The sequence below is a fragment of the Salmo salar genome, chromosome 20 (genome assembly GCF_965601325.2).
Source record: "Salmo salar chromosome 20, fSalSal1, whole genome shotgun sequence".
In the NCBI taxonomy this organism is placed as follows: domain Eukaryota; kingdom Metazoa; phylum Chordata; class Actinopteri; order Salmoniformes; family Salmonidae; genus Salmo; species Salmo salar.
In genome coordinates, this window is record NC_138310.1 from 52,240,377 (window position 1) to 52,265,618 (window position 25,242).

At 44.3% G+C, this 25,242-nt stretch overlaps 3 protein-coding genes across 7 annotated transcripts in view; all 3 read left to right on the forward strand.

Annotated features, from left to right (window-relative positions):
• The window catches only part of LOC106580786 (unconventional myosin-Ic), a 77,977-nt gene extending 75,240 nt beyond the window's left edge, over positions 1-2,737 (forward strand). For all 4 annotated transcript variants that reach the window (XM_014162197.3, XM_014162196.3, XM_014162199.3 and 1 more), the window contains exon 32: positions 229-2,737. In XM_014162197.3, the coding sequence (XP_014017672.1) occupies positions 229-255 (27 nt within the window). In that variant the 3' untranslated portion in view covers positions 256-2,737. The remainder of the gene's footprint in view (positions 1-228) is intronic.
• Positions 2,738-2,861: 124 nt separating this feature from the next.
• LOC106580787 (protein NLRC3) lies at positions 2,862-9,113 on the forward strand. Its single transcript, XM_045703596.2, has 8 exons — positions 2,862-3,564; positions 3,989-6,164; positions 6,341-6,784; positions 6,931-7,017; positions 7,218-7,301; positions 7,406-7,489; positions 7,753-7,836; positions 8,078-9,113. Exons 2-8 carry the CDS (start codon positions 4,204-4,206, stop codon positions 8,169-8,171), a joined length of 2,838 nt encoding a protein of 945 aa, XP_045559552.1. The 5' UTR covers positions 2,862-3,564; positions 3,989-4,203; the 3' UTR covers positions 8,172-9,113.
• A 211-nt stretch (positions 9,114-9,324) lies between these two features.
• Positions 9,325-25,242, forward strand: part of LOC106580788 (large neutral amino acids transporter small subunit 4) — a 30,644-nt gene continuing 14,726 nt past the window's right edge. For both annotated transcript variants that reach the window (XM_014162202.3, XM_014162203.3), the window contains exons 1-5: positions 9,325-9,525; positions 11,507-11,722; positions 21,603-21,843; positions 22,155-22,210; positions 22,319-22,395. In XM_014162202.3, coding sequence (XP_014017677.1) covers positions 11,563-11,722; positions 21,603-21,843; positions 22,155-22,210; positions 22,319-22,395 — 534 coding nt within the window. In that variant the 5' untranslated portion in view covers positions 9,325-9,525; positions 11,507-11,562. The remainder of the gene's footprint in view (positions 9,526-11,506; positions 11,723-21,602; positions 21,844-22,154; positions 22,211-22,318; positions 22,396-25,242) is intronic.

Below are 25,242 nucleotides of genomic sequence, written 5' to 3' on the forward strand. Positions count from 1 at the left end.
TGGTTGTTGTTGTGGGAAGTATACAACAGTGTAGGACATGATTGTTTTGTTAACGCCCCCTGTTACACCTACAATGAAAATCAATGTACAGTTTATCTCAGGTAGAGACCATTTGTTCTGCATGTTTACATTGTAAAGATAACCAATCAATCATTGATTGATTGCTTGGGTGGTTAAGGTAACGTCTTTGTAAGGGTTACCTCTGATGTCTTCCCTGAACTGTTTTAGACTGCCCCTCGACTGAACTCAAGATGATAGCCATGACTGATCATCTGACCACGCCAAGGAAGTCCTTCCTAGAATACGCTCCCATTCACCAATCACAACCGCAGACCAGGCTCTGCCTAAGCCAATCAAATGCCAGCTCTCGCTACATGAACGGCATGTGCTTCCAACTAAGAAAAAGTCCAGCGAAACTAATTGATATTTATGTTTATATATTTTTGGGATTAATACTTGTTATTTGAATATCACGATTTTATATATGAAGCCAAGGAATAACAATGTTTTGGTGCATTTTTGCCTGCACTACTTATGCCTGTCTTGCTTAATTTGGGAACATGACCAAGCAATCAAGGGTCTCCTTTGCTTTTTCTTTCTGTCATTCTTTTTTCACAATATTTTCTCTGTTCAGCAGTGTAGACTTTACACCCTCTCTGATACTGCTCTGTTAACTGTTTGGGGAAGAAGCTTTTGTTAAAGTTGAGATGCAGTACATGGCTGATGGTATGTAGGCTAGGTTTGTTATAAACTATCGAGGAGCAGGGAATCTGGTAGAGAAGTTCATAAGAATAGTTTATTTTTTTCAAACTTGTTTAGACTCGGACGCAATACTCTTGAGGTTTTTGAAACCGAAGGATATCAACAGAGAAGTCATGTGGGTGTGTGACCTTTGACCCAGAGCATACTGTCCAGAATGTGGTCAGAATTTGGTCTGTGCCATAGATCACTAAATCGTTCTTTGATGTAGATGTCATGTAGCCCAAATGAAAGTGGAAACCAAAGCATTTTGGTGAGCAGAATGTTGAAATGAGATTTTATAATAGATTTATAATGGAAACACCATAGTGAATGGCCTTTACAATATATAAGAGATAAAGAAAGTGAGAAAGAAATTAGGAAAAAGGTGTGAGAATGAAAATGGGGGGGGAGAATAGAAAACCGTTTTGTCTTTCCATTTATCGCTTGTTTGTTCCCAATGATTGTGCCTTTCTCCTTTACTAAGTTATTGTTAATGGATTATTTATGTCGATACACCAATTAAACAATGACACTTTGGGGATGACGTTGAGTCCACTGTTGTTAGAGACAGATATGTCTCGTATACGCTCAGGATGGCCTACGAAAAATACTTCAGACACACACGTTTCACTCCCAAGTTAAACCCGTAGAGTAAAAGGTTTTTGGAAACATGTTATGATCCATTTGCTTTCCATTGTGTCAGGTTCCCAGGCTGCCATTTCCACACTCTGGTTATGTGTAGCAGCTCATCAGGATATAGTAGTAGTCAGAACAACATCCATTACTTATTTTACCACATTTACCATTTTACTTTCCTGATGAGGATTTTTGTGCTAGCTTTGTGACAGGGACAATGCTAAAGACGAATGCACTACAGATTTGATATAGCATTTTCACAGTGTTAGGCTATAATACAGCCAAGCTGATACTGGTGTCTCAACAAAATACAGCCTAGCCCTCTCAACATGCGGTTATTGTTTTGATTGGCACTTCCAAACCCAGGTCTTCAAGAGCGATGAGGCCCTAGGCACAGCATTCAAGTGCAGTTAAGTATTTTCCTGGTGTTTAATACCTACATCATAGGTTATACTCATAGCCAAGGGTGTTCTTCACAGAAAGCACATGGATCAATGGTAACATCCTTAGGAACACTTATCAATCTTTGTAACAAACCAGAGGTCTATTGGTATGACCCACGTGAGTGACACTACAGTTCATAGATTGAATCTACGCACCTCTCCCCAGCTGTGACTTTCTGAGCTACGTTTCGCTCTTCACGTTTCTGTGCTGCTTCTTCTTTGCATTGCCTCTCGAGTGCCCCTCCCATCCTCCTCCCTCTATGACCCAGCCTCTGAACTGTGTCCAGCTGACAACCCAATGAATGAGCGGTAAGACAGGTGCAATATGCCTAAATAAAGGTGTGCCACAGCACTGACACTAGACAAAGAAGCAATAGTGGATGCAATGTCTGTTAATTGTCTGTTGAATGATTATATGTCAATTAAAGTGTTATTTTCCTGGTTGGAGATGTGTTTGGTTAGCCTGGTCCCAGATCTGTTTGCGCTCGCTTGCCAATTCCAATGCCAGACGGCACAAACAGATCTGTGACCAGACTATTGTGTTCTGTGCACTAATAAGAAATTTGAGCCAAGTGAGGATTTGTAGAAGTGTAACATGCATTTTGTCTTCTTCAAAAACTTTGTTGCTAATGTGCCTTGAGTTTAATAGAAATACAACCAATTTTGTATGAAATTCAGTGACAAATACCTCCTTGACGATGTCACTTATTCCAGAGTAAAAAAAGTGTATATATACACCCAAAAATCTGATTCCTCCTTTAAAATGTCATAGATTCTCTGTAAAGCCTGTCTCCCCATGTTTAATCATTTACAATACACAAGTTCAGTCCTGAATTACTGTATGCACAAACATGTAGAATTAGACCAACACACTAAAGATGAATTACTAAAATGTCAAAATAAACTTATTGATTCTGTCTGGGTCCTTCATTACAAACGTATTTCCTTGATAATTTGGTGCATTTTAAATGGGGTAGTTCATCCAAATTACAAAATGACATATTGGTTTCTTTACCGTGTAAGCAGTCAATGGACAAGGTATAACAGCAATCCATGAGTTAGTTTTGCTAATATGGGTACCAGTTACTTGCATTGGGTTGTGCCTCAAATGCTAAAAAGTTCCATTTTTTTAAACAGTGACCAGGTACACAACCAAAGCATGGCTTGCTGTCATACGTTGTCCCGAGACTGCTTACAGGGTAAGGAAACTTATGTCATTTTCTAATTTGGGGGAACTATCCCTTTAAGTGTATTTGATAGAAACCTAATCAGGAGTTCAATGTTTTGATTAAATCCAAACTCTGGACAGAATATGCAGCCTTTTCTGGCACATCAGAAATGTACCCTAACTAGATTATGCAAGTAAAGTTAGGCCTACTCTGATTTTTACTGTGCAGTCTTTATAGTACCAAGCCAGAACAGCTGAAACGTACCATCTTGCAACATGTTGAAATGGGATTTTGATCTCAAGGGACTGTACGAAGTGATGCAATCCTCTGATTTGATGAGGAAGTTGACATCATTTCTAGTCATGAGTTTGAATAGTCTCTCTGCTTTATCGGTGTATAAAAAAACAACACACCAGGCTTTAATAATATTTTTGAACTGTTATTTAAAAATGTGGCATCGGCAGTCAATCAATGTTCACTTATAGGCTAGCTAGCTCAGTGGTTCATATCAGTGGTTCATCATTTGGGGAAGTTTTCAAGTCTTTGCTTGTTAGTTTCACTTTCAAAAGGGAGGGGTAAGTTGCTTTTTAGTAATCGTTCTATATTTATATTTGGACTCTTTATTTGTATATTTTACATTACATATTTTTACATTCATTTTACACTTTGTGCTGCCTTAATGTCACTGATGCCATGCTTTGTTTTGTAATAATCATGTAATTACACATGTTAAGTTCTTGTGATCTTAGTGGCATCGTAGGTTATTATGGAATCTTGCTTTGTTTTGGGAAGCCCAATATCACATAAACAAATATATTTATGCTATTTATTTTCTATTTATGTTGACTTAATAATTAGAATAGAATAACATACAGCAACATTTATAGTTGACAAGTTTGTTTTATAGCTTAAGCTACAATGTCACATGATTATTTTTAGGCTTACATCAAGTTTTGAAGTCATAATAATTGAATTTCTTAATGATATTTCCTGTTTTAGGCCATGTGGATCTGTATTGTGCCACTTTATGCTGAAAACAATTCCTCAATTTATGGAAAGGAAAGGGAAAGAAGACCTTCACCCACTTATTAAAACCACTGCCATATTCAAACCACTTTGCTTGTGAGTCTTGTGTGTTATTGAATAAGTGGACAATAGACAAATATATTCTGTTAAACCAGTCACCGCAAGAGTGAGTCTCCCCAGTCCCCACAATGGCGGTGGGGCCATGCACTATAGCACTACAGGAGCGTCGTGTGCAACTGGTGGAGAGCTGGAGCCAAAATGTCACCCACCTCCAGGAGCTTCTTTACCAGGTAGGGGCTCTTACTGAGGAGGACCTCAGCCTGGTGAGAGGGGGAGGTCGCCTGGGGGTGAGGGACTCCATGAGGAATCTGCTGGATGTGTTACACGGGCGTGGAGAGGAAGCCTGTCGAGCCTTCTTTCATGTTCTACAGTCACAGAGAGCCAACAAGGAGTCTGAGTCTATGGTGGCAGCTATCCCACCTGAGGGCTCTGGACCCAGCAGCAGTGGCTCTGGTCCAACCAACATGCAGGAGCACTTGACGAAACACAAGGACATATTAGGCAGGCAGCACAGTCCCGTTGATTACCTTAGTATCAGGACAATTAGGTGTAGTAGTTCAGAGAGTAGTGATGAGTCTTGTTCCTTTACAGATATCACATTGTCCAGGTGCGTGGGCTACACTGTTCCCCTGCAGTACCACCAGCACGAGGTAGCCATGGTGGGTGACGCCTTCCGGAGCCAGGACCAGGTCTGTACCTTTCAAGATGTCTGCCAGAGTCTGCTGTCTGTTCCAGCAGAGGACGTGAGTCTGCTCTCGGGGGTGGCTGGCAGTGGGAAGACCACGGTGGTGAGACGGTTGGTTCATGAATGGGCAAAGGACTCTGGATCCCAGAAGATAGTCCTGTCCCTATCCTTCAGAGAGCTCAATCTGCTCAGTGAGCCTCAGAGCCTGCAGGAGCTTCTCCTGGTGCACTACAGCCACCTCAAACCTGTTCTGCCCTGGGTCATTGACTCCCAACCTGGCCGGATCCTACTCATCTTGGACGGGCTCGATGAGTTCCGCTTCCCCCTGGAATTTGAGCGGAGCCCCAAGTGCTCGGACCCAGAGCGGAAGCTGGGCATGGGAGAGATGGTGGTGAACTTGATCAAGGGTCACCTCCTCCCCGGTATCTCCATCCTGGTCACATCGCGGCCCCACGCCGTCTCCAAGGTCCCTCCCCTGCTGGTGACCCAGCTCTACAGCATCCTGGGCTTCTCTAAAGACCAGCAGAGGCACTACTTTGAGCAGAGCTGCAACTCTCCCCTGGTGGCATCTGCCGTGTGGGGCTACGTTTCCTCCTACCAGCCCCTCCAGCTCATGTGTCGTATACCAGCCTTCTGCTGGATCGTCTCCACTGCCCTTTGTGATAGAGCCCCCTGCTGCCTTAGCCAAGTCACCACCACCACTCTGCCCAATACAGCTAGGACAACGCCAGCAGGCTCCAGTGATAGCTCCGCCTCCAACAACAGGGCTGAAGAAGCCACTCCAACACCTTCAACCTTCTCCTCCACTGTTCCCAGGGTGATGTTAATGAGCGGCCATGTCAAGCCCATCACCATCACAGAGATCTACTGTTGCTTTCTCAAGTCCATCCTGGTGTTCCACGGAGAGGGCCACAGTCAGGAAGGCTGCAGCCCTCAGTGTCTTCAGGAGGCCCCGCGGGTCCTACGGGAGATGCAGCCCACGCTGAGAAACCTGGGAGCCCTTGCCTTCAAGGGCCTGCTGGAGCGACGTTTCCTCTTTGACCAGGCTGATCTGAGCTCTTTCTCCCTGGACTGCAGTGGGCTGTCCAAGACCTTCCTGGTGGAGATCCTCCGAGAGGACCGGGCCTCGCTCACCTGCCAGAGGAGCTTCCATTTCATCCACACTAGTGTACAGGAGTTCCTGGCTGCTCTGTACTATGTCCTGCAGGCCCTCTCCGGCTCAGACCCGTTCTCAGGGCTCAAGTCAGCCGTTGGTGTAGCCCTGTTTCCAGTCGCCCTGCACAAAGTGTTAACCTCCACTGCTAATAAGCTGCTGAGGCCCAGACGGCTCCTGCGCAGATATGTCAAGAAGGCTTTCTCCTGGGGTGGACACCATCAGTCTGGTCACATGGACCTCTTCTGCAGGTAGGTCAAATAATGTGTACATACAAATATATATATCTACAAATACATAGGCAAAAGTAGTGTTGTGTTTTCTCATTCACTTCATCCCATATTAACGTTCAGAAAATGTCTCTTTGTTAATTTATTTTTCTCCCTCCATTAATTGTACATTATTTTGCATTTATCTCCTTGGGTAGATTTGTATCTGGCTTATTGGTACCTCAAACCCGTGTCATCCTGGATGGACTATTCCGAGGCAGATCACAAATACTCCCATCTCCCTCCTCCTCTCTGTCCCTTCCCTCTTCTCCTCCTCCTCCCACCCCTCCCTTTCTTCTGAGCCTGCTCCACTCCCAGCTCCAATATGGCAGACTGAGTCCAGAGAGGCAGGTCAACGTGTGCCACTGCCTGTACGAGGCCCAGGACCCAGGCCTGGCCCAGCGTCTACAAGGCTGGCTGCAGGTCCTGGCCCAAAAACAGGTCCCAGACCAGTCTGGCCCAGCCAAGAGGGACTGGAGCGAGCTGGCCTTCCTGCTGCAGCTGATCCCAGACCTGCAGGATCTGAATCTGGAGGCCCAGGGGCTGGACGCAGAGGGCCTGCGCAGACTGCTGCCTGTACTCCCTCTCTTCAGCACCCTCAGGTGGGCTAAGACGTGTAACACCTTAAATCATGCTTATTCCAAACACAAAAAAGGAAGTTATCTTTTTTTTCCCAACTGTATTTGTTTCTTGATACATGAGAATGAAAACCCTGTGAATTTATCTCCTGTATTCTTTCCTCATAAAGGCTAGGGCAGAATCCACTGGGTCCAGAGGGGGCAGTTGTGTTAGCCTGTGCCATGCAGAGCCCAGACTGCCGTGTCGAGAGACTGTGGTGAGTACAGTATAAGGGCTAATTGATGCAGAGAGAATAGTTGGATGGGTTAAATGACATCACCACCTTGGAAGGACTACATAGACTACATGGCACAATAAAAAAACAAAAAAAAATCATTTTCTGTTGCAAAGCGGTTTGAAATGTTTTCCATGGCATGCCCTAATGAACACGACCCTGTGTAATTGTTCTGGTTCCAGGGTGGTGGGAACAGGACTGGGTTGTAAGGGACTCAAGGTGCTTACAGAAGGACTGAAAGACAACCACACAGTGGTCGACCTCAGGTAACACAGGATATCAATGCTCTGATAGGCTACAGGTAGTCAATAAAACTCATTATAAAGCAGTCTCTCACCAATCATTGTCTGCAATCATTCCATGGTTTAAGGATGGCCATCAATCACATTGGCGATGTGGGAGCGGGCTGTCTGGCGGATCTACTGCGGACCAATCATACACTTAAAGATATCAGGTGAAGATGAGAAAGCACTGCTATGAAAGATATCATACTTTGCGGTTAAAAACAGCCTAGTTACACATCTGTGGTCAAGTTCTCTCATATTCTCATGTCAGTTCACACTAGGTATTTACAAGAATAAGGCCTTGGTTCAAACAAACACAGATGTGCACTATTGCTGTACCTAGGTTGTTAATCTGTCTTGGATTGACCCTCGACCATAGGCTTTTTGTCAAAGAAATCAATGTTAGCAACAGACTTGTTTTTGTGTTGCTCAGGCTCCGTGACAACCAGATTACTGATAAGGGAGCAGAACTCCTCCTGGAAGCACTGACTGAGAATACCACTCTGGAATATCTCTGGTGAGCAGTACACACACACACACAGTGACACACCATGTACTGTAAATGCTGTAATTAATACATTTCTTATAAAACATTGAGGCATTCCAATTCTAATCTAGAGGTATGCGTCTGCAACCTTAACATTTGTAATTTAGCTTACTCCGCATTGATACTGTTATCTGCTCAATTTCCTGCTATTTGAACAAGATAGTCTTTTACATATGTTGACATTTCATTGTGACTTTGTCTCTTTGCTCAGGATGTTTGACAACAAGTTGTCGAAGGAGGGAGTCAGGAAGCTGAAGGAGTTCGCCAGGGGCACCTCTCATCTGGACATCAAAGTGTGCATCTGATTTCATCTGCCTTTCCTGTTGCTGATGATAAGACTCCAAGTACTTTATCATTGGTGGATGATATAGTTTATAATCTGTGTCGTATGGTACTTTTGCACATATACGTGGTATCAAAGATGTTATTAGTATTTCATTCTTATTTTTGTTCAATCAACTAAGAGTTTACATTTGGTTGTCAGGTTTTAGTAGGTCAATGAATATAGCCATTGGTCAATGAAATCGTCTGCAATAGGTTTACACGGTTTTTCAATAGTTTGCATTCTTGTGTGTCAGAAATGCCTCCAAGTAAAGAGCTTAAACGTTTAAACAACACTTCCATGGATTGCCAGCAGAGAGCAATATACCTGCATACACATTACCTACTGGAAGGCTAGGGTCATAGTCTACTATGTGCAAATGAAATGATCATGTTTCCTCTCTAACAAAGCTGGGCATTAATGGTTAACAATAATTAGTTGGTACACAACTAAATTTCACTACCTAAAATTAATGTTGAAATGTATGAAGTTGAGGGTGAAAAAACGAAGTTGAGAGTATTTCTTTATTCTACCACAAGATGTCCCCCTCAATATACACATTTTTGCAGTGTTTTTGTTTGCATCCTTCCTAGTCTGGTCCATAGGGACATGGCATTATCCTTTGTTTCCCAATATGTCACGTTACCTGAATAATAAGGTCATTTTTTTTCATGCCCACTCTTTGATTTTATTTAATGAGGGACAGTGCTACTATTACTACACATCTAATTCTAGATTTTCTCACCTGTTAAGTTAGAAACTCATATTACCCTTGTTATGCACTTTGGAAAAAGTTTGTCAAAAAAAAAAAAAAAAACATTAAACAACTACTACTGTTTTTGTTTTATCTATAAATAGACTAGGCGATGTACAAACCTCAAAATGTAATTGAAAATAAATAATGAGTGCACCGGTCCTTATTCAAGTTAATCGTATTTGTCATAACCCCCCCTATTTAAGTTCATCGTATTTACGATAACACCCCACCCCACCCCACCCTGTCTTTGTGTCAAAACATTAGCTGGCTGTTGTCACCAATTAATTATTTAATTTAATCATTTAAGAGCTCTCTGATTGGTTTGCGCTCGTCTCTAGCTCAGGACCTGGCCAATGGAGACCCGGGCTTGTTTGTGCAGCTTTCGGTGCGAAAATAAAAGCAGGAATCTGCGCTGAAGAGAGATGTTGATGCAAAGAAACAAAAGATTGAGTATAGTCTAAAGTCTACAGTATATAGCTGTTATTTGTTTTTTGAGAATAACAACTACAGATTTTAAGTCAAAGACAGAGTCCAGTCAGTGGAGAGGCAGGCGACCTTGTTCGTGGTTCCAGACACTCAGGTATGGTACTGCACTTCAGGGATGCGCTACTGTTATTCTACGGGGAGGAATCTGTAAACTCTCTACTTTTGCATTTATTGAGAATTGATCACTGAAAAAAAAGATATAAGCTATGTTACACTGAGTGTGCAGAAAAGCAACATTGTTTTTATTCTGTCATATCTTCGTAGCCGACCCTGAAATGATGTAGACTGATTATCCTAGACAAAACATGCAACAATGTTTCAATGGAAACTTATCTTAAGATGATAGTGTGTGTATAGGCGATCAAGGAAAGTATGAGTCAATTACACAATGAATTGGATGTCACATTATGTGTTTATTGTTGATTGCAGTGGTGTTAGTTTTCCCTATAGCAACTTTACTGTTATATGATGTGTAGTCAACATGATTTTAGAGGGGATGACCATCCCAATTATGTTTTTGTTTATAGTGTTTTGCTTGAGTAGACTATACACCGTCTCGAAATGTTACAATTATTATAGGGAAATAACAGCATGCAGATAACTTATAAAATGTATTTAAATGTCGACGTTTTCACAGTGTCATGTTATCATTTTATTTGCTTCTCTGCAGATTGAGTTTACGAGTTTAGAATGGAATAATAGAATATAATAGTAAAAAATATATATTTTTAATGTCCATAGAGAAATTTGCTCTTTGCAACGAAGTACAGCCATATTAGGTAATACTGTCTTACTTGTGCGTCCATGTATTCCTCTTTTAATAATAACATTAACATTGCGGGGAAATGTTCTGCATGTTAATAGTGAAACCATTAAATGTCGTTGCTACCAAAACAGCACCAATAAAGGACAGAGAGATTTTTGGAATTGCATGGAAGCTGTAGGCTAATTGCAGCTTTGGTGCGTATGGTGAGACTATTCATATGCGCGGCGTGCTGTGTTTACGATACTGAACAGCTGAGCTTCATGAGAAAGAGATTGGGGTGGGGGTGCAGGAGGAGGCTGAGGCGCATTGAGACCGCTGATGATTTCAGTCCAGTTCAGACCAGTTTACAGAGCTGCTCATTTCCCGCACCATACTGTTATTGTTTAAGAATCCCATAAGGACAAGGCGAATGAAAATATAGGCTTAATACACGTTGTCCATAGTACCGAGGACCTGACCTTCACACATATCGATAAAATAACGAACACACATAAGCAAATATGCAGTGAAAATAAAATTACAGTGAAATCAGGAGAAAATAATACGACCTCATAGACTAATATAAAATGCCATGCATGTCTAATAGTTAATTGGCCAGTGTGGGTTTGTGTTAATGAATAAAAGGTTTGTTGTTCATCGCTGGTCATACAATTATTTGTGAATGAATTTGAAAAAAATGTAAACACTTTTTAGGCTACATTTCGTGATACATAGGCATAGTAGAGGCAAATGATCCTCATTATATATAACGTTCCATTATTAGCCCATAGGCATGTATTTACGTCGGATGAAGATGGCGATGGGAACAAAAAAGGAGATGTCCTCGCTGAGAATCTCGCGCCGCACTGGTTCGAACCGGCTGGAACTTGCCCTCACGTGGAGTCATTCTTGGTAGCTTTGTTAATATGCAGCCAATGGTAGAGGTCCAGAAAACGACCTGCCAATCAGAAGGAGCTAGGGCGGGGTTTTGGGACATTAGTAGGAGGGGTTTTGTGGTCCAGGCACGCTCCTGTAAGAGCTCAGCTGTTTTGTAATAGTGAAAAATTATTATCCTACAGGACAAAGACGAGGGATGCCCAGTGACTTAAAGACGGATAGCTTCGTCTTCTACTGTACACATACCATAATTGACGTAATGTTCTGTTATTTGCAATGGAAATTCATGTTTTGCATCCTTGTGTAGGTATATCCCCCTTATGTATAGGCTACCTCTGAAGTATCCCTCAACAACTCATGTCAAACAACTACTAAATGTGTCTCTTCACACTCTTAGGCCTGGCCCTTACCATGTATCAACCTTATCTTCCAGGCCACCAGCCCTCCTTTGTTCTACGTTCCCGTTGTGCATCTCTTCTACCTGTGAAGATGGCACCCTCCCTGGCCACAGCCTTCTCCAGGCGCTGGTGGATGGCTGTGACTGCAGTCATAGAGAACCTGCTGTTTTCTGCTGTGCTGCTGGGCTGGGGCTCCCTGCTCATCATGCTCAAGTCTGAAGGCTTCTACTCCTACCTCTGCAGAGAACCTGGTAAGGCTGTGTAGCATGATGCACTACAATACCCATAATGCTCTGTGTTACATATCCTGTTTTTTTCAATATAGGGGGTTGGGAAATGAAGACAAATGGTTGGATTTATACAGTATAACACTATTCAAGGTGCTAAAATATATTTTATGTTGTAGACCGTTTTTACTACAATGAATAAGAAACCCCAAAAAGGATGCCATAATTATATGTATTATACTTGTGTTATTACACAAGTATTGTACATATGAAAATGATGGAAGGTTTTTTTGCTTCAATGAATGCTTGGTTTATGTTGCTTTAAATGCTTGTTTCATTGTGACATTTAGCAACATTTGTTTTTATGACATTTTTTCTATATCATACTATTGCAGTCTCACTCAGCAAGTGAGACATGTGAATGGATATCACTTGGGCTTGGAAGGTCTGACAAGTATTAAGTGTGTTCTAAGCAATCCTACTTATTATGCTTATTTAATTCAGCAACAAAATGTGTTTCTATTTCACTACTGTGAGACAAAGATGACTTTATGTGTCTGTGTAGTTTTAATTCAATCACGTTGGTTGGAACGGTCCAACACTTCAATAGTGCTCTTTAGAACAATACCATAAGTTCTTTCATTGGGGGTTACAATAGAATGGTGTGATAGAATGTTCAGATCAAATGGATATTCTGTGGGCGAGGATGGGATGAAGTGATGGGGGTTTCTAATCCAATCACATTGAGCAGATTAATTGTATGAGTTTCCACTTACATTTGACATGATCAGTTCCCCCATGAGGGTCAACGCAAACGAAATCAGGGCCACATTCACAAAGAATCACAGAGTAGGAGTGCTGAAAAGAAAAGGCGGGCCGAACAGGCACCCATTAACATCGACGGAGCTGTAGTGGAGCGGGTCGAGAGTTTCAAGTTCCTTGGTGTCCACATCACCAACAAACTATCATGGTCCAAACATACCAAGACAGTCATGAAGAGGGCACGACAAAACCTTTTCCCCCTCAGGAGACTGAAAAGATTTGACATGGGTCCCCAGATCCTCAAAAGGTTCTACAGCTGCACCATCGAGAGCATCCTGACCGGTTGCATCACCGCTTGGTATGGCGACTGCTCGGCATCTGACAGTAAGACGCTACAGAAGGTAGTGCGTACGGCCCAGTACATCACTGGGGCCAAGCTTCCTGCCATCCAGGAACTATACAATAGGCGGTGTCAGAGGAAAGCCCATAAAATTGTCAGAGACTCCAGTCACCCAAGTTATAGACTGTTTTCTCTGCTACCGCACAGCAAGCGGTACCGGAGCGCCAAGTCTAGGACCAAAAGGCTCCTCAACAGCTTCTACCCCCAAGCCATAAGACTTCTGAACAATTCATAAAATCGCCACAGGACATTTTACATTGACCCCCCCCCCCCCCCCCCCCCCCCCTTTTGTACGCTCACTGTTTGTTTGTTACCTATGCATAGTCACTTCGCCCCCACCTACATGTACAGATTACCTCAACTAGCCTGTGCCCCCGCACACTGACCGGTGCCCCCTGTATATAGCCTCGTTATTGTTATTCTTATTGTGTTACTTTTATTATTACTTTTTATTTTAGTCTACTTGGTAAATATTTTCTTCTTCTTGAACTGCACTGTTGGTTAAGGGCTTGTAAGTAAGCATTTTACGGTAAAGTCTACACTCGTTGTATTCGACGTATGTGACAAATAAAGCCTGATTTGATATAGCATCAGTTTCTCCTTTTAGATCATGAATAAGATTACATAGACGGGGGGGGGGGGGGGGGGGGGCTGATCCTAGATCAGCACTTCTGAAATGCTTCGTGAGTACAGGCCCAGAACAACTGCTGCAGATGATTACCTAAATTGGGGTTGTTGTGCAGTTTTATTGATGACGTTGCCATAAAGGAGAGGGAATGGCCTTATGCACCTATACAGCCTGGCTAGTGTTGAAAGTGTGTGAGGGGGTTTTACTAGATCATTGGCCAAGACTATTGCGTTGTTTTCATCTCCGCCAAAGTTGAGCTTTGAGAAAAACGAACACGTCAATAGTGGTCAGCCTGTTTAACAAGCCTCTAATGCAGCTATGGTTCAGAGCTCTCTCTCTCTCTCTCTCTCTCTCTCTGTCTCTGTCTCTCTGTGGGGATTTGATGGTTCCACTAAATCATACACATCACAGAGATGATGGATGAAACCAGGGGTTGGTGGGCGAGGGATCTGGGGTGAAAGTACCAGGTATATTTCTGTGTGCTCATAAGGGTATCTGTTTTGTTGGTTTATTTGCATCCAAATGCTACAGTGAACCGGTGACTTGGTTCTTTCTCCCCTCTCTCTCTTTTTGTCTCTCTCTCTCTCTCTCTCTCTCTCTCTCTCTCTCTCACTCTCACTCTCTCTCGCTCTGTTCTCATAGTCTATGACTCATCTGTCCTCCTTTCATCTTTCAAACACACAGACACTTAGGGAGGCAGTGGGCCGGAAGTGGGCATGAGGGAGAGGGAGGGGGAGACAGAGGGAGAGAGAGAAATATGTGTCATCACTGAGACCTTGAGATGACAGGACAAATAAAGCACATCATCATTAGGTAGGTCGTAACCTAATATCATTAAAACATGGCCTGTGATGGACTAGATGACATGATAATATTGATAGATCATGGCCTGTGATCGACTCAAGAGTCCTTTGATCATCTGCCACAATGCTTTCTATTTGCCAGGCAGCATTTAACATGTGAATAGGCCTTTTCATTTATGCAAATCAGGTCAGTCTCTACACTCTTTCATCCTTTTCTTGTCTTATGTTTTAAAATATGAATGCGTTCAAAGGGCATCTGTTAAACAGATTGCTGAGAGTCCTTTATGTGTTTGGTGTCATGGTGACCTTAGTCCCCATATCATTGGTTCCATTTAAAGGATCTGAGATTGGACAATGGGCTGCTTCTGTTTTGGTCTGCTAATGGAAAAGTGTGTGGTTAGGCTGAAACTGTGAATTGTGAGGCTCGCATTCCTCCTACATGCAACACTGTTGACTCCCAGTCCCTTCATCTCTCTCTCTCCGGCAGCTCTTGTGTTTCGTCACATAAACTAGCCTGTCGCCATGCCCCCATTGCATTTATCTTGGTAGAGTCTGTTAGTTTAACACTGCAAGGTGTGTACTGTTGCCTTAGTTCGGTTTACACTCAGTTTAGTTAAAGACATGGTTCACTGACAACGTGGACAGAACATATTGCACAGGAAATATCAAGCCTCTTGTTTTTATTCTTAGTATGAAGCATCCAGTGCCAGAAATAATACAACTACCACCAAATACCCCATTAGGTTTTAAGTGTACCAATAAGCATACCAGTCAATACAATAGAATATAATAGAACAACTTTATTTTTCTGTAATGGAACTTGGAAAAGCACATTTTTCATAACTCTTTCCTCATCATGTATGGTTAAGGTCCTAAACGATATCATAACCTCCATCGATAAGAGACAATACTGTGCAGCTTTATTCATAGACCTGGCCAAGGCTTTCGACTCTGTCAATCACCACATTCTTATCGGCAGACTCAACAGCCTTGGTTTCTCAAATTACTGTCTCGCCTGGTTCACCAACTACTTCTCAGACAGAGTTCAGTGTGTCAAATCGGAGGGCCTGTTGTCCAGACCTCTGGCAGTCTCTATGGGGGTGCCACAGGGTTCAATTCTCGGGTCAACTCTTTTCTCTGTATACATCAATGATGTCACTCTTGCTGCTGGTGATTCTCTGGTCCACCTCTACGCAGATGACACCATTCTGTATACTTTTGGCTCTTCTTTGGACACTGTGTTAACTAACCTCCAGACGAGCTTCAATGCCATACAACTCTCCTTCCGAGGCCTCCAACTGCTCTTAAACACAAGTAAAACTAAATGCATGTTCTTCAAACGATCACTACCAGCACCTGCCGCCCGTCCAGCATCACTACTCTGGACGGTTCTGACTTCGAATATGTGGACATCTACAAATACCTAGGTGTCTGGTTATACTGTAAACTCTCCTTCCAGACTCGCATTAAGCATCTCCAATCCAAAATGAAATCTAGAATCGGCTTCCTATTTCGCAACAAAGCATCCTTCACTCATGCTGCCAAACATACCCTCATAAAACTGACTGTCCTACCGATCCTTGACTTCGGTGATGTCATTTACAAAATAGCCTCAAACACTCTACTCAGCAAATTGGATGCAATCTATCACAGTGCCATCCGTTTTGTCTCCAAAGCCCCATATACTACCCACCACTGTGACCTGTATGCTCTCGTTGGCTGGCCCTCGCTTCATATTTGTCGCCAAACCCACTGGCTCCAGGTCATCTATAAGTCTTTGCTAGGTAAAGCCCCACCTTATTTCAGCTCACTGGTCACCATAGCAGCACCCACCCGTAGCACGCGCTCCAGCAGGTAGATTTCACTGGTCACCCCCAAAGCCAATTCATCCTTTGGCCGCCTTTCCTTCCAGTTCTCTGCTGCCAATGAATGGAACGAATTGCAAAACTCACTGAAGCTGGAGACTCATATCTCCCTCACTAACTTTATGCACCAGCTGTCAGAGCAGCTCACAGATCACTGCACCTGTACATAGCCCATCTGTAAATAACCCATCCAACTACCTCATTCCCATACTGTTATTTTTTTTCTTCTCTTTTGCACCCCAGTATCTCTACTTGCACATTCATCTCCTGCACGTCTATCACTCCAGTGTTTAATTGCTAAATTGTAATTATTTCACCACTATGTTTTGCTTTATCTTGGCCAGGTCGCAGTTGAAAATGAGAACTTGTTCTCAACTAGCCTACCTGGTTAAATATATATATATTTTTAAATGGTGTCCCTGTCTTTGACCCCCTTCCCCCTCCCCCTCCTCTGCTTTAACCTGTTAGGGACAGACGTTCTGCTAGAGGAACACCTCACCAATATCCAATGGTATAGCGTGGCGCGAAATACAAATACCTCAAAAATGCTATAACTTCAATTTCTCAAACATATGACTATTTTACACCATTTTAAAGACAAGACTCTCCTTTATCTAACCACATTGTCCGATTTCAAAAAGGCTTTACAGCGAAAGCAAAACATTAGATTATATCAGGAGAGTACCCTGACAAAAATAAATCACACAGCCATTTTCAAAGCAATCATATATGTCACAAAAACCAAAACCACAGATAAATGCAGCACTAACCTTTGATGATCTTCATCAGATGACACTCCTAGGACATTATGTTATACAATACATGCATGTTTTGTTCAATCAAGTTCATATTTATATCAAAACCCAGCCTTTTACATTAGCATGTGATGTTCAGAACTAGCATACCCACCGCAAACTTCCGGTGAATTTACTCAATTACTCACGATAAACACTGACAAAAAACATAACAATTATTTTAAGAATTATAGATACAGAACTCCTTTATACAATCGCGGTGTCAGATTTTAAAATAGCTTTTCGGTGAAAGCACATTTTGCAATATTCTGAGTACATAGCCCGGCCATCATGGCTAGCTAATTTGACACCCACCAAGTTTGGCCCTCACCAAACTCAGATTTACTATTAGAAAAATTGGATTACCTTTGCTGTTCTTCGTCAGAATGCACTCCCAGGACTTCTACTTCAACAACAAATGTTGTTTTGGTTCGAAATAATCCATAGTTATATCCAAATAGCTCCGTTTTGTTCGTGCGTTCATGTCAGTATCCGAACGGTGACGCGCGGGCGCATTTCGTGACAAAAAAATGTCCAAATATTCCATTACTGTACTTCGAAGCATGTCAAACGCTGTTTAAAATCAATTTTTATGCTATTTTTCTCGTAAAATAGCGCTAATATTCCAACCGGGCGACGTTATATTCATTCATAGACTGAAAGAAAAACATGGAGTCGTCTCGTGCACGCGTACTCCATTGTCATTGTTCCCTGCCTCACCACTCACAAAAACTCCTGCTTTTTTTCGCCCAGAGACTGCAGAGACGTCATTCCGCTTTCTGGTGCCTTCTGAGAGCCAATTGAAGCCTTAGAAAATGTCACGTTACAGCAGAGATGCTGTATTTTTGATAGAGATGCCCTAGAAGGAGAACAAATTGTCAGACAGGGCACTTCCTGTTATTTCAGCAGACTTGAGAGAGTAGAGAGGACTCCCCGCTTAACCCTCACCTCACCCACCTTGTGACCCAAAGCACTTACCTGACAGAACTCAGCCTTACTGGCTTCCTTAAACTAGCCTGGTCACAGATCTGTTTGTGCTTTCTTGACAACTTTTGTTTGGCTTGCCCATAGGAGTTGCCAAGACAGCAAAAACAGACCTTGAACAAGGTACTTAACCCTGATTTGCTCCAGGTGTCACACTCGTTGTTAGAATGAGAAGGGGACCAAAACGCAGCGTGGTAAGTGTTCATGATATTTATTATTTAATAACAAAAGGCGAAAATGCACAGTTCCGTCAGGCACAGACGCTAAACAGAAAATAACCTCCCACAAAACTCAGGTGGAAAACAGGCTGCCTAAGTATGATTCCCAATCAGAGACAACGATAGACAGCTGCCTCTGATTGGGAACCAAAAACAAAGAAATAGAAAACATAGATGTTCCCACCTGAGTCACACCCTGACCTAACTAAACAGAGAATAAATAAGATCTCTAAGGTCAGGGCATGACAGTACCCCCCCCCCCCCCCCCCCCCAAAGGTGCGGACTCCGGCCGCAAACCTGAACCTATAGGGGAGGGTCCGGGTGGGCATCTCCTCTTGGTGGAGGCTCCGGTGCGGGACGGAGACCCCCCTCCGCTTGGGGCTCCCCCCACTTTCGTGGATCCGGACCGCAGTACGTCGCCGGAGGAACCGGACAGGGGACAGTCGCCAGAGGCTCCGGACCGGGGACCGTCGCCGCAGGCTCCGCGCCATGGATTGTCACTGGAGGCTCCGGGCCATGGATTATCACTGGAGGCTTCGTGCCATGGATCATCACTACAGGCTCCGTGCCATGGATTATCACTGGAGGCTTCGTGCCATGGATCATCACTACAGGCTTTGTGCCATGGATCATCACTACAGGCTCCGGGCCATGGATCATCACAGGAGACCGGGTGCGTGGAGCTGGCACAGGATATACTGGGCCGTGGAGGCGCACTGGAGGTCTGGAGCGTTGGGCTGGCACAACCCGTCCTGGCTGGATGCTCACTTTAGACCGGCAAGTGCGGGGTGCTGGCACAGGACGAACTGGGCTGTGAAGGCGCACTGGCGACACAGTGCGTAGAGCTGGCGCAGGATATCCTGGACCGAAGAGGCGTACTGGAGACCAGGAGCGCTGAGCCGGCACAATCCGTCCTGGCTGAATGCCCACTCTAGCATGGCAAATGCGATGCACAGGCACAGAGCGCACCGGGCTATGAATGCGCACTGGAGATATAGTGCGCATCACCGCATAACACAGTGCCTGACTGGTCACATGCTCCCCATGGAAAGCACGGGGAGTTGGCTCAGGTCTCAACCCTGACTCCGCCAATCTCCCCGTGTGCCCCCCCCCCCCTTACATTTTTTTGGGGGAGCTGCCTCTCGGGCTTCCGTTGTTACCGTGTTAATTCCTCGTAGCGTCGCCGTTCCTCCTTTGCTGCCTCCCTTGGACAGCGATATTCCTCAACCCGCGTTCAGGGTCCTTTGCCGTCCAGGATCTCTTCCCATGTCCAACTATCCTGGCCACGCTGCTTGGTCCGTTTTTGGTGAGAGGTTCTGTCACGCTCGTCGTTAGAATGAGAAGGGGACCAAAACGCAGCGTGATAAGTGTTCATTATTTTCAAGAAACACTCAAACAAAATAACAAAAGGCGAAAACGCACTGTTCCGTCAGGCACAGACGCTAAACAGAAAATAACCTCCCACAAAACTCATGTGTAAAACAGGCTGCCTAAGTATTATTCCCAATCAGAGACAACGATAGACAGCTGCCTCTGATTGGGAACCACACTCGGCTCAAAAACAAAGAAATAGAAAACATAGATATTCCCACCCGAGTCACACCCTGACCTAACCAAACATAGAGAATAAATAAGATCTCTAAGGTCAGGGCGTGACACCAGGGGTGCCGTACTACTATGGCTGACCCTGTAAAACACCACATTTCACTGCACCTATCCGGTGTATGTGACATTAAAACATAATTGTTTCCTTTTTTTTATCTGGCACCAGGCTAGCTTCCTTCCAGCTCTTATCAGCCAACTATTTTTTATCAGTGTTGTCTCAGTGTTATTAGCGCTCAGTAACAGTGGGATGTTTGTGGTGTTAGGGAGGACAGAGATGACATTATCTGGAGTTGATGAATCTTCTGTCTGCTCACTGCTTTGAAATAGATAGAGCTTTAAATGCTGATGATGATGATGATGGAAAATACTGTCAGTTGGTTATCTCTGGCTTCCTCCGATGAGTCAATGTGAGGAAATGCAGACATTCTACGCCGATGGCAACCATTTTCTAGCAACAAGGCTAGTCCGCTTGATTCTGTCAGTCATTTACATGTATCACTGATAAGTGATCGGGTCAGACGCATTGAGATTGACACAGCATCTATGGGCAGATCGAATGATAGATTAGTTGAAGATTGATTAGTTGATTATTACACAAAGCAAATTTTTTTTTGACATGAGTAAGAAACACATCCATTTCCCCTTGATGGATGATCAGGTTAAAGATGACAAATAACACATTATGTTCTCATTATGTTGCTGATGTAATAATCTTGTTGGAGCTTGGCCTTAGAGATAGCTGCAGGCCCCAGCTAGATAAATGCGGAAAAAGTTTTATTCTAATATTTTAGGCTAGGTGAACTGTAGTATCAGAACAATAACGTCGCAGTCATTTTTGTGTCATATGATTTCAATGAAACTGGATGCTTTGCGAGTCATTAGAATCACGGTGTAAACCCTCAGAACAGAGAGTGGAACTGTGTTTTGTTTGAAGGCATTATAAGGCCATTGTTGCGCTAACATAGTGTTTGTGCTCTGCATCGCTCAGGGAACTTCCCTTATTGACTCAGCAGCAGTACAGGCTCACATTGTCTGGATTACTCAGCAGTAAGAGCCCCCCAGCCAGGCAGGCTCAGCTGCCGTTGGCCTTCTGCTAACCTATGTGTTAACTACCATCTACCATGACCTTTAACCTACATATTATATAATACAGCCATGTCTACTCACAGCCTCATCCTCAAGAAAACAACAACCTGCTTTTCAAGACTGCTTGAAAAACATATTGTTACCAAAGGTTTTTAGAGAGGTTGTCCAAAGTCACATCACCTGAAAAAAACACTGAAAAAATAACAGTTTGTCTTGCGTCCTATCCTCGCCCAGGCCCTTACTCAATGCCTTACTAGCTCCCCTAGGCCACCAAACATCATTTTTTTACGAGACTTGTCACTGTCAAGGCTGTCATCATAGTCTTTTGTTTTATCTGTTATGTCTGAGTTAAACTCATGGAGACTAGTGTGTTGTCTACTGTTCTCTCCTCAACAACAACAGTAACAAGCCTCATAACCAGTCCTTATAACAATCTGCACTCTCAGAATGTTTTCATCATTCAGATGGCCCATAACATTCTCCCAATAGGCACATTCTATCTAATCAAGCTAGAATGTGAAGTTTTGGAAGGAACTTTAGAGTGATTGTTTCGTCTGTGGGTCTTCTGATCAAATGAGCATGACTGTCTTTTCCAATCCCATCTTGATAGTCTGATCATGCTTAATTTCTATACCAAAACATCAGGAATCTCTTTTTAATGTATGTTTTGATATCTTCTATGTATGATGCTAAATCTATTTCCCTCTGGGATCATGAAGTTGAATTTGAAGGTTCCATAAAGTTCTCTTGTGCCTCCAGGTAACAGCACCAGTCAAAACCAGTCTGAGCCAGTCCTGGTTGGGGATGAAGAGGGGATCACCCAGAGCCTCGTGGTGGAGGAGGAGTACCTCCAGATGAATGGCTGGCCCATCTGTAAGGACCAGGATGAGATGCTGAACTTGGCCTTCACCGTGGGCTCTTTCCTCCTCAGTGCCATCACCCTTCCCCTGGGCATTGTCATGGACAAGTATGGCCCCCGCAAGCTCCGGCTGCTCGGCAGGTAAGAGAACAGAGACAAGGTGGTATGTACAGTTGCGGCCACTATCATTTAAGCTAAGGTGTTGGGGTGACAGTCTCTGTACCCAGGTTTGAGTCCCGGCAGGGGCTGGACCCCAAATTCGCTATATATATTTGCCGCAAACACGGCACTCTAAAGTTTTATTGAGATTGTCACAAAAACCTCAGTACAGGGTTTAATACTTTTTAGTCCCCGCAACTTCCTGCTGCATATGTTTTTATGTTCTGTTTCTGACTTGGGTGTGTCTTCGTATGAAAAGCCTTCCTCATATTCAACCTGTTCTGTTATTTCAGCACCTGCTTTGCCTTCTCATGTATCCTGATCGCTTATGGATCGAGCGACCCCAAGAGTATGTATATTTCTTCATTCTTTCTTTATTTACTCAACGTTCTATTCTAGTACAGTGTGTATGTCTGTTCCACCCTGTCTCCTTAACACGTGTGTGTTCCCTGTACAGATCTGTCCATCCTCATATTCTTTGCTCTGGCACTGAACGGATTCGGAGGAATGTGCATGACCTTTACTTCCCTCACGGTAAGTGGTGTCTTCTCCTGTACTGCAGGGAGAGGCTAGGGAGGGGAGAGAGGAGAGTGAGCAGAGAGAGTTGGGGACAGTGGCGGAGGAGGGGGGAGAGCGCTAGGGTGGAGTAGGGAGCCAGGGGAGCAGAAAGAGGGGTGAGGAGAGAGGCGTGGAGAGCGGAGTGGAGAGGGGAGCGAAGAGAGAGGGGTGGGCGGGCGGGACATGTCGTAAACCCTTCCATGGGGGTGTCATCAGCATGGAGAAAGTGCTGCATCACAGGGAGGCCACGTGCAGAAGGAAAGGGAGAGAGACAGACCCTGCGTTAGAAATCAATTATTCAACCGTGCTCTGGTCCAGCTGAGAGCCTAAAAATGACACCTCCTCATTACTTATTCATGTTCCTGACAGGGACGCAGCCCTTTGATTGGGTGGCCCAGACCGCCAGGGTTCACAGGCAGCTAGACTAAATGTTCTGATTGTTCTTGCCTTAGGACCGGCCGGGTTTTCACTGACACAATGGTGTTTACAGATAACGTGATTTCATTGTTTCATTGTTTATCTGCGTAGATAAAACAGACAATGACACACGCACAAGAATTTTGAGAGAAAAGAGACACGGGGGGCTGAGCTGACAAACAGGAAGTAGGAAGGCAGTCACACTTAGCGCTGCTGGGGTTCGTTCAACCCCTCCCTGGCAGTTTCCTGCCCCTGGCCTCCCCACCACCCCCCACTGCAGGGGTTCAGAGGGGCTCTGTCTGTTTGTCTGTCTGGCTGGCACACTCACACACTACCACCCAGAAGCTGCCCAGCTGATTTCTTCTGCCCCCCCCCCCCCCCACTCCCACTCCCACTCCCACACTGTAGGTGTTTTAATTTTCTCTGGTTTCATTCATTCCCCACGCCAGCATGTCTCAGCCTGTCCTGCTATGGCTGTTTAGTTCCCTCACGTGTGTGTGTGTGCTTGTGTGAGTGCCAAAGAACTGGCCTCTGGCATTGTTTCAGCTGTTCTGTTGCAGTAACCTCACTGCGGTAATTCCTTGCTCTGACTAACAGTGTGTTTTACACTGCTGGTCTGGGTTCATGTTGTTCTTGTACAGCGGGACCTTTTTTCTTCTGAACGTTCTTCTTCTCCTCCCGGGTGTGGGGGTCAAAGGTTTTCACAGAAGATTTTGTAAAAAACAAAAAAAATATTCAAATGTACCCTTTTTCCCCACAAAAGACGAAATGGATACATTGTAACTCATTCAATCAGTCTGAACTCATTGAGTTTGTCCCCCACAGACAGTTGGTATGATTATGTTTAGGTTTATTCTGTGTTTTGAAGTCATCTGGGTTGTAGGTTTACACAAAAGGAAAGGTATGCACCGCGATACCCCAACTCCATCACCTTTTTTCTTTGTTTCTATGTGTTTTCTTCTTCCTGGTTCTTCTAATTTACTGAAAGGGGGTGGTTTGGCAGCTTGCCCCCTCCCTCCTTCCCTCCATCACTCCCTCCCTCTCCCTATGATTGCACACTCAGCACTCTGTGTCCCAGGCAGTACAGCTGCAGTAAACAAGTGGAGGAGAACCCAAGGCGGTAAAAGAGAGCTCTCCTCTACACACCTCTGTTTTCTATCAGTAAAGTGCCTAGCCGATCTCTGTCTGCCCGCAGCCCTTCTCCGGTTACCAGCAGCAGGCTGTCAGTCTCTCCCTCTCTCTTCTCCTTCCCCCCCTCCCTCTTCTCTTTAATAGCTTTGAACTCAGTCTCTCCCTCAGTCAGCCATAGTATTAGTAATCACCACTGCAGATATCTCTCCTAACCTTTCTCTATCCATCTCTCTCTCTCAACCAGACCTCCCCCAGCCCCTCTCTCCGCACTCTTCCCACACACACACACACACACCACACACACACACACACACACACGCACACACACACAGATGCACACACACACATGCACACGCACGCACAGATGCATACACACGCACGCACAGATGCATACACACGCACGCACAGATGCATACACACGCACGCACAGATGCATACACACGCACGCACAGATGCATACACACGCACGCACAGATGCATACACACGCACACACGTGCATACACACGCAGCGCTCCCCCTCTTGTACATTGCAGCACGTGTTAAGATGGTTCTATTATCTCTGAGTCATGTTTTGCATGAAACACTAATCCTTTCTATTTTAGGACTTCTTCATTGGTCCCAATCCCTCTCTGGGATTTATGTCATTAGGTCCTCGGGGGGAATTAAGTTTCAGTCTGGCTCGATTTACCTACATGATTATTTACTACTTCCTGGCACTTGGAAAGAGAACGATGGAAGGGGTAGAGAGATGAATGCCGAAGCTGAGGTGGACTAATGATAGCCTGGGCCCAGATCTGTTTGTGCTAGTCCCACATTTGCATATGTCGTTCTCTTGCCAGGAAAGCACAAACAGATCTTGGACCATGCTAGACTAACAATAGCTCTTCTCTACTCAGACAGGGTCGCCACCACCAACACCGACACCCCCCTGCCTGTAAAATGTCCTAGCATCAGATGTTGACTTGCTAACTGGTGCTTGATGACACTATTCGACTGTGGAGGAACTGATCTCAGGGTCATATTGATTTCCTTATTAAAGGACATGGATGGATCGTAGAGGCAGTCAACTGCTGCACATGCTGTTGTTTTTGCTTTCACTGAACACTCAGCTTTAGGTTTAATGTCCAGTAGGAGTGGATTGGGATTCACAACAAGGCCAGTACTGCAAAACAAAGTGTTGACGACAGAGAGAAAGAGAGACAGAAAGAGGGAGAGAGAGAGTGGTAGAGTGATGGCACAGAGATGGAGATATTCAGGCCGGTGTTGTCTGCGTG

What these genes read in the sequence shown, in the direction of transcription:
- LOC106580787 (XM_045703596.2), top strand. Translation starts at nt 4,204, where the DNA reads ATGGCGGTGGGGCCATGCACTATAGCACTACAGGAGCGTCGTGTGCAA. An exon ending in CACACAGTGGTCGACCTCAG is followed by an intron (nt 7,302 to 7,405) that starts GTAACACAGGAT and finishes CCATGGTTTAAG; the next exon opens with GATGGCCATCAATCACATTG. An exon ending in ACCACTCTGGAATATCTCTG is followed by an intron (nt 7,837 to 8,077) that starts GTGAGCAGTACA and finishes CTCTTTGCTCAG; the next exon opens with GATGTTTGACAACAAGTTGT.